General features: G+C 45.5%; 1 protein-coding gene across 1 annotated transcript in view; it reads right to left on the bottom strand.

Moving 5' to 3' along the window:
• ITGAL (integrin subunit alpha L) overlaps positions 1–12,848 on the bottom strand; it is a 104,757-nt gene that overhangs the window by 4,639 nt on the left and 87,270 nt on the right. Inside the window, exons 24-27 of the mRNA XM_084805888.1 lie at positions 6,245–6,320; positions 5,765–5,875; positions 4,390–4,458; positions 587–691 (exon numbers count right to left, since the gene is read on the bottom strand). Coding sequence (XP_084662014.1) covers positions 587–691; positions 4,390–4,458; positions 5,765–5,875; positions 6,245–6,320 — 361 coding nt within the window. The remainder of the gene's footprint in view (positions 1–586; positions 692–4,389; positions 4,459–5,764; positions 5,876–6,244; positions 6,321–12,848) is intronic.

Below are 12,848 nucleotides of genomic sequence, written 5' to 3'. Positions count from 1 at the left end.
TAAACCATTTGCAGAAAATCCCAGTGTTCCATTAAAGCAAGAAGTCTCCTTCTAAGCACATATGCTTTCAATAATTAACTTAAAGTCACAGTATCTTGGTGATTGTCTTGAGAGGTTTAAGGAGCCCTCTCAAAGACTGTTCACATGTGTAGCTATGGTTTATAAATCTAGAATATGGACATCACAGGATATGCAACTTGTTTGGCCAGAATATCTGCCACGTCAGTGTGATTTATGTTAAATATAATTGTAAATAAAACACCCCAAAGTACAAAAGGGCTGGAGTTCAGTGGCAGAACACATGCTTTGCATGCAGATGCCCCAGATTCAATCCCCAGCACCTCAGTGCAGGGCTGAGAAGACCCTTGCCTGAAACCCTGGAGAGCAGCTGCCAACCAATGGGGCAATAATGAGCTAGATGGACCAGAGGCATATAAGGCAGTTTACTAATTACCTCCTAATCCCAATTTAGCCCTCTGGTTAGATGGGGAAAGGATCCCATTCTCCCAGTGCCCTCTATAAACCCAGGTCCCAGTTCTAAAGCTGGATGGGAGCAGTATGTTATCTTTCCTGGACTAGTCTTTACCTCAATTTTGCCTTTGGCATACATCACCCCAGTAATATGGATTACAGAGGAATTTATCGGTCCAAGTTCACACTTGTAGATGTTATACTGGTCAGCTGTACATTGCTAGGAAGAAAGCAGAGGAGTTAAAGAAAAGGTCCATCCAACATAAAACATCTTTTTCAGGAGTGGTTACATTTCTATAACAGACCAGTAGCACCTACTGTGAGCAAACTTCTATGTCCAGATATAGCAGGCCTTGCAAATTTACTCTTCGGTAATGACAGCACTTCACCAGAAGGAAGGGTGAAGGACATTTTTATGCCTGATCTTTGTCCCAGGTAAGCAGAGATTGCTTCTTGCTGCTGCTTCCAAAGGGAGACAAGTCAGGACTAAAAATAACCAGCATCGGATGTTCCACCTGTGGTAATTCTCCAACACAAGGAAGGAATAACCACCACTGGAGGAAATAAAGCTGCTTTAGTGATGGGGCAATTCCAGAGGTAATTTACCACATTATACCACAATAGTGAAGTCGTATGATGGACATACCCAAAAGTGATCTACTTCAGAAGGCAAAGATTTTAAAGGTAGCCTGTGAAGCATGGATTGCAAACTCTAGAAAAAAGTATTACTCAGCAGTTTAAACCTAATGCTGTGCTTCTTGGCACAGAAAGACCAGCACATTCAAGAAATCCCTTGAGATGAAGCAAAATGAGGCAGTTACAATAGATTATCTGAGGTAAACCAGTTTAGGATTGGCGAATCACTGTAGATGAAGAATTGCGATGCCCTAGTGAGGTTACGTTTAAGGAACAGGCTTGCAGCAGCCTGGTGCTGTCCCTAGGGAATCAGAAGCAAGCTGGAGGGGTGTCTCCACAGGTGATTTGCTGTGAGCTGGCTCCATTTCCAGGTCGCTCGGGGCACATGATGTCATGGCCATCCTGCAGCCACCCTGGAGATTTTCATGGAAAAAGATTTCTTGAGATGACTTTTAAGTTCATTTATTTTTCTTAAGTCGGGTTCTCCATGGTATAGTTGCTATGTGCCCCAACTCCCGCATTTATCTTGGGTATGCTAGCCCTGCCCAGGGGTGTGCCTTTCACTGTGACCCCCATCAAGGGGTGCTTTCTGTCCCTATGTTCTCACTACAAACCAATTAGTGTCTCCTCAGAAGTAACTCCCCTTGTGGTCAATGAGGCTTGTCCCCTGAATGTGCACATCAGAATTTATAGAGCTCCCCCTCAATCAAAATAGCACATTTTAAAGCATTAATTCCCTGAAAGTTGTAAAGCACTATCTTGAAGCTGCGATCCTCCTATGTTTGGTTTACTGCCATTCGGAAGTAACTGATTTGCACCTTCGACCCTGCACAGCATCATGTTAGAAATGGGACTGGTTTCCCATCCCTGCCTTTCCCAGGACAAACACATGTGTGACTACTCAGAAGTAACTCTGATTGTGGTCAATAAAGCTTGTTCCCGAAATGCGCGCTCCAGAAGTTACCGAGATGCATTTAGGAGCCTTAATGTCGAAGCTGCGTGTCTTTTATGTTTGCCTCCTTGCTTTTCGGAAGTAATTACTTCGCAGCTTCGATCCTCTGCAGTATCAGGAGCTTCAGCGGAAAGAAGAACAGGGATTAGAAAGGGGGCTGATTGGAGCCATGGTGCTTCAAGTATTCAGAGGGTAACTCTCCAAAGGGCTGTGAAGCATTATGTCGAAGCTGCTTTGCAAGATGTAAGGGAGTAATTAATGCAAAGCTTCGACTGTTCACAGCATCAGGAGCTTCAGGGGAGAAAGAAGGCTGCATGTGTTTCTTTCATGTTTGCTTTGGAGTAATTAATGCAAAGCTTCGATCATTCGCAACTTTGTCAGCCATAAGAAAGGAGGGGGGAAGCCTCTCACATTGGTTGATCAGCCCCTGCCAGTCTGATGACATTCACTCCAATCCCCCCACCCTACCTGGAAGTATGTTCCTGTGAAGAGACTTAGAATGGTGCAGTGCACTTGTCCTGCGCAAACCAAAACCAGCTCCTTGAAAAATCCGGGTAAGCCACCATTGACTTCTCTTTCCATTGTTATGGAGACACCCACTTGGTTCCAATAGAAGCTACTGCAGGTTGCTTATTTTCTTTTGCATATGAATGAGAACTCATCACTGACTTTTAAATCTTTTTCCCACATCTTAAAGACCAAGGCCAGCCCCCACGTTCCTGGCCACCTAACATTTTTGATCTTTTGTTAACAACACCTCTGAGCAAGGGAGCTCATCCTTACCTTCATGTGTCTCTTTATCTCTCTGCTCTTGTATCCCAATACATGACCTGCCAGTGGTCTTCATTCTTTCAGCTCCACAACCCACCACCATCTGAAGGTCTCCTGCTCCCTCAAAAGACTTTTACCTTTCTCCCTTGCTGCCTCTCATACCTGGAACTACTTCCCAGAACATCTGCATGAGATCGCCTTCTCTTTCTTCAAATCTCTCCATAAATCCTACATTTTCCATGAAAGCATTGGTCCAGTCCTCTAGTCCCCATGTCCTACTGCAGGGGTGGGCAGACTTCAGGTTTGGAAAATCTACTTGGTTTTTTTTACTAGAGTCCCAAGGTCCACCAGGTGTGAAAGAGTGGCCAAGGGTGTGCGAAAGATGTACAGTTAGAATGAAGGAACAGGGTGCCCCTGAGCACACACTCTGCCCAAGAATTTGTTTTAGTACCAGAATGGAGCTTACCTTCTCTCTCTCTCTCTCTCTCTCTCTCTCCCTCGCCCTCTCTTTCTCTCTTACACACACACACACACACACACACACACACACCTGCTTTTCCCTTAAACTTTCCCCATTTCAGCAGCCTAATGTGGGGTGGGGAATCCACCTTTTTGTGGTTGCTATCATTAAACCATAGAGCCGGGTTGGGGAACCTCTGGCCTGTGTAACTAATCTGGCCTGTGGAGGTTCCCCATCCATCCCATGGAACCTCTGGAGTCCTCCAGGAGGCAGGATTTGGCCTCGAAGCCCCACCCCTGGAGGAATCCCCGCTGTTATCTGTGATTAGAGTTGACAGGGGAAGTTCCCCTGTACACTGCTCCCCCTCCCAATTGGGGAATGGTGCACAGCGGAATTTCCCTCTGAGCATATTCTCAGCCCAAGATTGTGTTTTAGTACCAGAACTCAGCTTGCCATCCTTTCACTCACTCACTCGCTCGCACGCACACACGCACACACAACACACACACACACCCATTCCTCATCACAGATGCAGGATGTGATCTAAGGTCACAGTTGTGGGGATGCAGGCACACACAAAAAAGACTGGGCCATCAATGAGAGGAGCCACTCCTTCCAGCGCAATCCAAGTCTTCTTTCAGATGAGAGGCACATAGATGAGGTGCCCAACTAAGTACCTTCCTCTGTGCTGAGAGAGGCACAGAGAAAGAAAAAATGAATGGAGCAGAGGTCATGGTATCAGTGGGTGTGGTCAAGCCCACTGACATGATCTGGCCTGGTGGGGCAACTTGTGCCCCACCTAAACATAATTCCCCACCCTTTCCATAGGGAGTCAGAAACTCTTAACGATCAACTGCAAATCACAAAGAGATCTATCTATAGATCCCGATCTACATTCGCCCCATCCCTGCTCTACTGTAACTAAGTATATATGTACATGAAATCAGTGCACACTTCACTTATTTACCACTCCCCACCCTGTGTTTTCTCCACTGTGGGTGCACATTGGTGGTACTAATTTAATTAACTGACTAATAATCTTGCAAAATATTTTGAGATATAATACTTTATAAGCAATGCTCATCCTGAGATAGTCTACCTCAGTCAACTTGGAATGGCTCTTTGGGCTATTGTCCATTTGATGGGCTTGGCAGATCACAGGGGGAACCTAGGAAGAGAAGAACACTCCATGTTACCATACAATAATTATATAAGTTTTAGATTAGTGTATGAGATTTTTAACGGATCTATCGGCCGTGCTTACTTCTAAATAGGGTTTTTATTGTACAATTGCCCTGTCTCATTCACAGAATTTTATGGAAGGTCCAGATGACAGTGTGATCTGCTTGTACTCAGCCTGTGTTTTCCCACTGCTGCATTCATCTTTTTTTCTAACTGCAGCAAATCCAGTAAAGAGGGAAAAAGTGGAATAGCAGTGCAAGTTTTCAGCAGATGCAGACAGGAAAATGTACCACTGAGGCACAGGGGAGGTATTGTCCCTGGAGAAGGTGGTTGCGCAAACAATTATGTTTATTATTATTATTACTACTACTACTACTTTTATTATTTTCATTGTGCTGGAATAGAGGCGCTTTGAAATTATGGAGAAGCTGTCTTCTTTTCCTTTTCCTTTTTTAAAGAGACACAGCTTGTCAATTTCAGCTACTGCCTTCCTTTCCCCCTTAAAAGAAACAGCTTATGGAAACTGTCAGTGGGGCTCCTTCAAATGTCAGGCCGGGGCAGGGGAGGGTGGGGTTTGATAACATAATAACATTCTGAGGTTTCCTGGTGTGACTGCAAAACCGACCAGGCAGGCAAGTTTCCTAGCAGGGTTGTGGGTCACAAAAGGGACCAAACAAATCAAGGGGTGAGTTTGAAAGTTGAAAAAAAATCAAATGAGCCAGCCAGTTCATGAAACTTACCAGTCAGGATTTACAGCCTCATCATAGCCTTGTTTACCTGGAGGTAAGGCTGTAGTCCACTTGCCCTGTGTTACAGGCACTCTTTCTTTCTTTTTTCTTTTTTTTTAAGAAAATAACTTGAAAAGTACACACACAAAACCCAGCATGCTCAAATGGTGCTGCAAACTTAGCAACTGCTTCAAAATGCTGAGCAAATCAGCGTGTGGTGACCATGAGGGGTCAAGAAAAGGAAGGAGACAACCCTGCCAACTTGTCTATGCTGTACTCACTGTGTGGATCGAACATGGTGGGAGGCACACAATGAAAAAGCACTAGACCCCCTGAAATGTAGACCACAGGTGGGAATCCCGCTTTGAGCTGACAGCAGAAGAGCTATGACTGGCAATGCTAGGATCCCTTTATCTGGAAGCACCCATTGTTCACCTCTCCAGAATGATGCTGAGGAGTTATATAGTGATTCCTACTCATGCTCATCTATTCCAATCTAGCACTAGGGGGCGCATCCTTGTACTTCCAGTTGCCAGCCACCCTGTTATTCTATATAGCACTTACTGTTTGGATATTGTCCACCTTCCATGTCAGCCCCCCAGGAATGGTGGCTGGCACCTTCACATACACCGTCACTTCAGGAGGTGGGGAAGCGCCAACGGGCATGTTAGTTACCTGGGGGGTGGGAGGGAGATGAAGAAAGAGAGAGAAAGAAGAGTCAACAAGTTAAATGTCTTACTTCCAATAATTAAACCTTGGGAGAGGCACTTTAACCTTTTAGAATAGGGAAAAACTGAACAAAAGCCAGGAAACCACCAAACAGTCAGTGGTTGGGGAAAAGGTGAGGCAGGGGGCTTCTGGGGACTCCCCAGGGGGCCAGATTTGGTCTCCAAGCTTGAGGTTCTGCACTGACCAGACCCAGACGGGCTTAGCTAAAGCAAAATTGCTGCATCACATGCCTTTGGCCTGATAGTTTTGGATTCTGGGAATCATGAAAGAGATCCTAGATCTCTCTTTTTGTGAAGTTTGTGGGCTCTCACTTACTTTATACGAGTGCGCCACAGTCTTGTTTTCTTGATCCAGGGAGCTGAAGTTAACATAGTGGGTAGATGCTTCTAACCTGCATTGGAGAAAGAGTAAAAAGAGGATAAGGTAGGGCAAGACGTGGGGGCAGGAAAAGCCCACCCCTAAGTGCAACATTCACCAAAGGTGGTGACCCGGCAGTAGTGGCAGTGACCTAAGCAAGCCACTACTGGGCTGAACACCTCTCACCATTACAGTAATCCCCTTGGGCCCTTGTCTACCAGGGACAGCCCAACAACTCTTCTAGCTAGAGAGGAAAGGAATGGGCCAGAGCGGGGGGAATAAGCCTGGTCTTCTTGTTACCAGGAAGAGACATTTTATGCTCAGCTGCAGTAACAGCCATTTGTTACATGGTTCTGTGTGTTTGAATGGAATAAGCCTGCACAGCATCCATACCAATTACATGAATCCAAAGACTCTTTTTGCCTTGTTTTGGGCATTAGTAAACCCATGATTATGAGCATTATTTCTCCAATATACAAGAAAAGACTACCATGTTGGCTGACAGCTATCTAGCCAAGTTGTTTCCTGTAAACTTAGGGCCAGCTGCATGCTACACATGAGATATGGGCATGACAGTCTTTTCTTGTAGTTACAGTTTATGATTTAGAGACATCCCCTTATTTGGAACACTAATTCATGCTAGAAATTGGTAATTTGTGGTCATGCCCTAAGGCACGGGCTGAGGGATTTTTCTTATGATGGTCATAACATAAGAGCCATACTGGAGCAGACCAAAGATCCATCTCATCCAGCATTCTGTTCACTCCATAGCCAACCAAATGCCTGTGGGGAACCCACAAGCAGGACATGAAAGCAACACCACCCCGCAATCATGTTCCTCAGCATACCACTTCTGATACTAGAGGTGATATAGATTAGAATCATAGAATAGCAGGGTTGGAAGGGGCCTACAAGGCCATCGAGTCCAACCCCCTGCTCAATGCAGGAATCCAAGTCAGAGCATCCAGCCTCATCTTGAATGCCTCCAGTGTGGGAGAGCCCACCACCTCCCTAGGTAATTGGTTCCATTGTCGTATGGCTCTAACAGTCAGGAAGTTTTTCCTGATGTTCAGCCAGAATCTGGCTTCCTGTCACTTGAGCCCATGATTCCGTGTCCTGCACTCTGGGATGATCAAGAAGAGATCCTGGCCTTCTTCTCTGTGACAACCTTTCAAGTACTTGAAGAGCGCTATCATATCTCCCCTCAGTCTTCTCTGCTCAAGGCTAAACATGCCCAGTTCTTTCCACCTCTCTTCATAGGGCTTTGTTTCCAGTCCCCTGATCATCTTTGTTGCCCTCCTCTGAACCCTCTCCAGTTTGTCTGCATCCTTCTTAAAGTGTGGTGCCCAGAACTGGACACAGTACTCCAGATGAGGCCTAACCAGTGCCAAGGAGAGGGCAACTAGTACTTCCCGGGATTTGGAAGCGATGCTTCTATTAATGCAGCCCAAAATAGCATTTGCCTTTTTTGCAGCCTCATCACATTGTTGGCTCATATTCAGCTTGTGATCGACAACAATTCCAAGACCTTTCTCGCTTGTAGTGTTGTTGAGCCACGTATCCCCCATCTTGTAACTGTGCATTTGGTTTCTTTTTCCTAGGTGCAGAACTTTGCATTTATCCCTATTAAATGTCATTCTGCTGTTTTCTGCCCAGCGCTCCAGTCTATCCAGATCACTTTGAATTTTGTTTCTGTCTTCCAAAGTATTAGCTATCCCTCCCAATTTTGTGTCATCTGCAAATGTGATCAGCATTCCCTGCACCTCCTCCTCCAAGTCATTAATAAAAATGTTGAAGAGCACTGGGCCCAGGACTGAGCCCTGCAGTACCCCACTTGTTACCTCTCCCCAGTTTGAGAAGGTCCCATTGATAAGCACTCTTTGAGTCCGATTCTGTAGCCAACTGTGGATCCACTGGATCGTTGTTTCATCTAGCCCACTTCGAGCTAGTTTGCTCATCAGGATATCATGGGGCACTTTGTCGAAAGCTTTGCTGAAGTTGAGGTATATGATGCCTACAGCATTCCCACGGTCTACAAGGGAGGTTACTTGATCAAAAAATGAGATCAGATTTTTCTGGCAGGACTTGTTTTTGACAAATCCATGTTGGCTTCGAGTAATCACGGCATTGTTTTCAAGGTGCTTCCAGATGGATTGCTTTATCATCTGCTCCAGAATTTTCCCAGGGATTGATGTCAGACTGACTGGTCTGTAGTTCCCAGGTTCCTCCTTTTTACCCTTTTTGAAGACAGGGACAACATTAGCCCTCCTCCAGTCATCTGGCACTTCCCCCATCCTCCATGATTTCTCAAAGAGAATAGACAGCGGTTCTGAGAGTTCTTCTGCCAGTTCCTTTATTACTCTAGGATGCACTCAGCACTTAGCAGCGGTGGATAAGTCTAAGCAGCCTCTGGACTATGGCAATGGAGAATGTCCTGCTTAGACTTCCCTTGTTGTTGTTTATTCGGTCAGTCGCTTCCGACTCTTCGTGACTTCATGGACCAGCCCATGCCAGAGCTTCCTGTCAGCCGTCGCCACCCCCAGCTCCCCCAAGGTTGAGTCCGTCACCTCCAGAATATCATCCATCCATCTTGCCCTTGGTTGGCCCCTCTTCCTTTGGCCTTCCACTTTCCCTAGCATCAGCATCTTCTCCAGGGTATCCTGTCTTCTCATGATGTGGCCAAAGTACTTCAGTTTTGCTTTTAATATCATTCCCTCAAGTGAGCAGTCTGGCTTTCTTTCCTGGAGTATGAACTGGTTTGATCTTCTTGCAGTCCAAGGCACTCTCAGAATTTTCCTCCAGCACCACAGGTCAAAAGCATCTATCTTCCTTCGCTCAGCCTTCCTTATGGTCCAGCTCTCCCAGCCATAGGTTACTAGGGGGAATACCATTGCTTTAACTATGCAGACCTTTGTTGTCAGTGTGATGTCTCTGCTCTTCACTATTTTATCAAGATTTGTCATTGCTGTTCTCCCAAGAAGTAAACGTCTTCTGATTTCCTGGCTGCAGTCAGCGTCTGCAGTAATCTTTGCGCCTAGAAAGACAAAGTCTGTCACTGCCTCCACGTTTTCACCCTCCATTTGCCAGTTATCAATCAAGCTGGTTGCCATAATCTTGGTTTTTTTGAGGTTTTACTGCAACCCAGCTTTTGCACTTTCTTCTTTCACCTTTGTCACAAGGTTCCTCAGCTCCTCCTCGCTTTCAGCCATCAACGTGGTATCATCTGCATATCTGAGATTGTTAATGTTTCTTCCAGCAATTTTAACTCCAGCCTTGGATTCATCAAGCCCAGCACGTCGCATGATGTGTTCTGCGTACAGGTTGAATAGGTAGGGTGAGAGTATACAACCCTGCCGTACTCCTTTCTCAATCTTAAACCAGTCCATTGTTCCGTGGTCTGTTCTTACCGTTGCTACTTGGTCGTTATACAGATTCCTCAGGAGGCAGACAAGATGACTTGGTATCCCCATACCACCAAGAACTTGCCACAATTTGTTGTGATCCACACAGTCAGAGGCTTTAGAATAGTCAATAAAACAGAAATAGATGTTTTTCTGAAACTCCCTGGCTTTCTCCATTATCCAGCGGATATTGGCAATTTGGTCTCTAGTTCCTCTGCCTTTTCTAAACCCAGCTTGTACATCTGGCAATTCTCATTCCATGAATTGCTGGAGTCTACCTTGCAAGATCTTGAGCATTACCTTACTGGCATGTGAAATAAGTGTCACTGTTCGATACTTTGAACATTCTTTGGTGCTTCCCTTTTTTGGTATGGGGATATAAGTTGATTTTTTCCAATCTGGTGGCCATTCTTGTGTTTTCCAAATTTGCTGGCATATGGCATGGATCACCTTGACAGCATCATCTTGCAAGATTTTAAACAGTTCAGCTGGGATACCGTCATCTCCTGCTGCCTTGTTATTAGCAATGCTTTTTAAGGCCCATTCAACCTCACTCTTCAGGATGTCTGGCTCTAGCTCACTGACCACACCGTCAAATCTATCCCCGATACTATTGTCCTTCCTATACAGATCTTCCGTATATTCTTGCCACCTTTTCTTTATCTCTTCTGCTTCTGTTAGGTCTTGCCATCTTTGTTTTTGATCATACCCTACAAGTGCTATTTATACAACAAAAAACTTTATTTAGGAATGATTAACATTTATCTATTGCCCTATTTGCGAAAAAATAAAAAGCTAGGAAGGCAGTGCACAAAAACTGAAAACAGTAAAACCTTAAAGCAATAAAAACAAACAAACCAAGAACATTAAAAACAATAAAACATTAAAGCTACATAATATAAAAGGCATGTTAATTGTATTAATGTAATGAACATCATTATGCAATGAATATGAACTTGAGCACGCTCCGGGAGAGAGCGCAGGACAGGAAGGCCTGGCGTGCTATGGTCCATGGGGTCACGAAGAGTCGGACACGACTGAACGACTGAAAAACAACAACAATGAACATCATATCTAGTTTGGCTTTGACCCTACTGTACAAACCGTTGACTCATCGTACAGCCATTGGCCATGCTGGCTGGGAATGATGGGAGTTGCAGTCCATCCCATATTGAGGGACTGGATTGGGGAAGGCGGCTCCACAGATGTGTTTTATGCCAGTCCTCATTCTGTGATTTATGTTCATAAATCCCAAATCACTACACTCCTGACTTTTTTTTTTTTTTTTAATGGAATGTAGCTTTGGAGGGGCAGGTAGTTTTGGGGGCGGGGAGCAAGCAGCATGTGGAAATGATATTTAATTGTTAGCCCTCCATCGTGTTTTCCCAATAAACATTTCAACCTCCCAGCAGAGGAAAAAACAACAAATCCTTCTCCTCACAGGGGAAAATAAGCAGCAGCAGCTGGGGCAAGTGGAGATCCAATTTTGATTGGGAAGCAATTGTCAGATTGAGCTGAACACCCCTTTGCTTTCCCCCCATCGCCCACCGCTGCTCCTTTGGAAAATGTGGCCATTTCCTGCAGGTGAATTTTAAAAAATATATACCGTAAAGCCTCTAGATGTAGTCATGGATCTCTTATGCTACATTTGATTTGGTTCTTTCATCTAGTATGCACTGAGGTAGTAAACCTGTGCCTGGGCTGTACCACTTCAGGGATCACATGACTACAGGAAAAAATCCCTCTACACACAAAAATACCTGGGGGGGGGGGTCTTCACAACAATGGAATCAGAAGAGTGTTGGAGTATTATCTGGATTTTCAAGGAATCGGCTTTGGTCCATCAGGGACACATAAAGCAAGAAAAGCCGTGTGTACCGTACCTTAAAAATCCGGTTTTCATGGACCACACAGGTCCTGAAAGGACATACTTCCAGGTTGGGGGGAGGCGGGGAGAGTAAAACTGAACATCATCAACCCTGCAGGGGCTGCTCAACCAAGGGGAGAGGCCTGTCCCTGTCCAAGCTCCTCCACGTTGTAACATTACTATGCATGGAGAGTAACTAATTCACAATTCTGAAGGCTAGAAACAGAGCTAAAAAGGCAGACTAGATACTCGCTTCCCATGAGAGCCCCCCCCACCGCGCATGCAAATAAGCCCCATTCCAGCAAACAGTCCTGACGTTCTAGCTCCAATCCCCCGTTTTCCTTCCCTGGGCACTTCTCCCTGCTTGCAATGACAGGCTTCTCTGCTCCTGTGTATCCTGAGACCACAGTAGATCGCTACCACGATAAAGCCCTTATGCGGATTTGTTTAATGCCAAAGAGGATAGGGGGAAATGGGGGGATAGGTGGAAAATGTTCACTTTTCCCTGAAGCCCAAATCCCCAATTATCCAGTGCAGCATTTGAAGCGTCCCCATGAGAGAATCCCACCACCCCAATTTCTCCCCATTCCAGCAAACTGTCATGGAGTTATTGCTCCAGCCCCGTTTTTCCCAATGTGAGCAGATTTCCCTGAAGAAGCCCAAATCCCCGATCTCCAGTGCAGCATCTGAAGGCTCCCTCTGAGAGCATCACTCCCCACCCCATTTCACCCCATTCCAGCAAACTGTGATGGAGTTAGAGCTTCCACCACCCCTTTTCTCCTTCTCTGGGCACTTTCTCCCTGCTCACAATGACAGGCTCCCATAATCCTGAGACCTCACCAGATCACTACTGCAGTAAAGCTCTTATGCATCAGAGAAACAACTGTACACAATTTCAGAGAAGCGATTTAAGACAACATCAGAGACGCGAAGTAACGCAAACATCAGAGAAGTGCATAATCACTGAAGCTAATTACTCTTGCTGGTGAAAAGGAAGAACAGGAAGATTCTGAAGGCTCGAAAGAGTCTTCTAGCGCTTCGATGTGTTGGAAAGGCAGGCGAGTTACTTTAGTTACCTAGGTTACTGAGGGCATGGCCAAGTGAAAGACTCACCCCTAGGAACACTCCAATTATATCGAATTTAAAGCGGAGGGATGGTCACATCGCAGCTGAACCACAGGGGAGCCAAATTAAAGAAAACAACAGAGTAAAAGTATACTGCAAAAATACAGCTTCCCCACAGGTAAACCCCGGGGTGGCTGCACGCTGGCCATGACATCATCTGCCACAAACG

The sequence above is a fragment of the Heloderma suspectum genome, chromosome 6 (assembly GCF_057233095.1).
Source record: "Heloderma suspectum isolate Gila_16-S chromosome 6, 16-S_ref, whole genome shotgun sequence".
In the NCBI taxonomy this organism is placed as follows: Eukaryota; Metazoa; Chordata; class Lepidosauria; order Squamata; family Helodermatidae; genus Heloderma; species Heloderma suspectum.
This window is presented reverse-complemented; position numbering and strand designations above follow the sequence as displayed.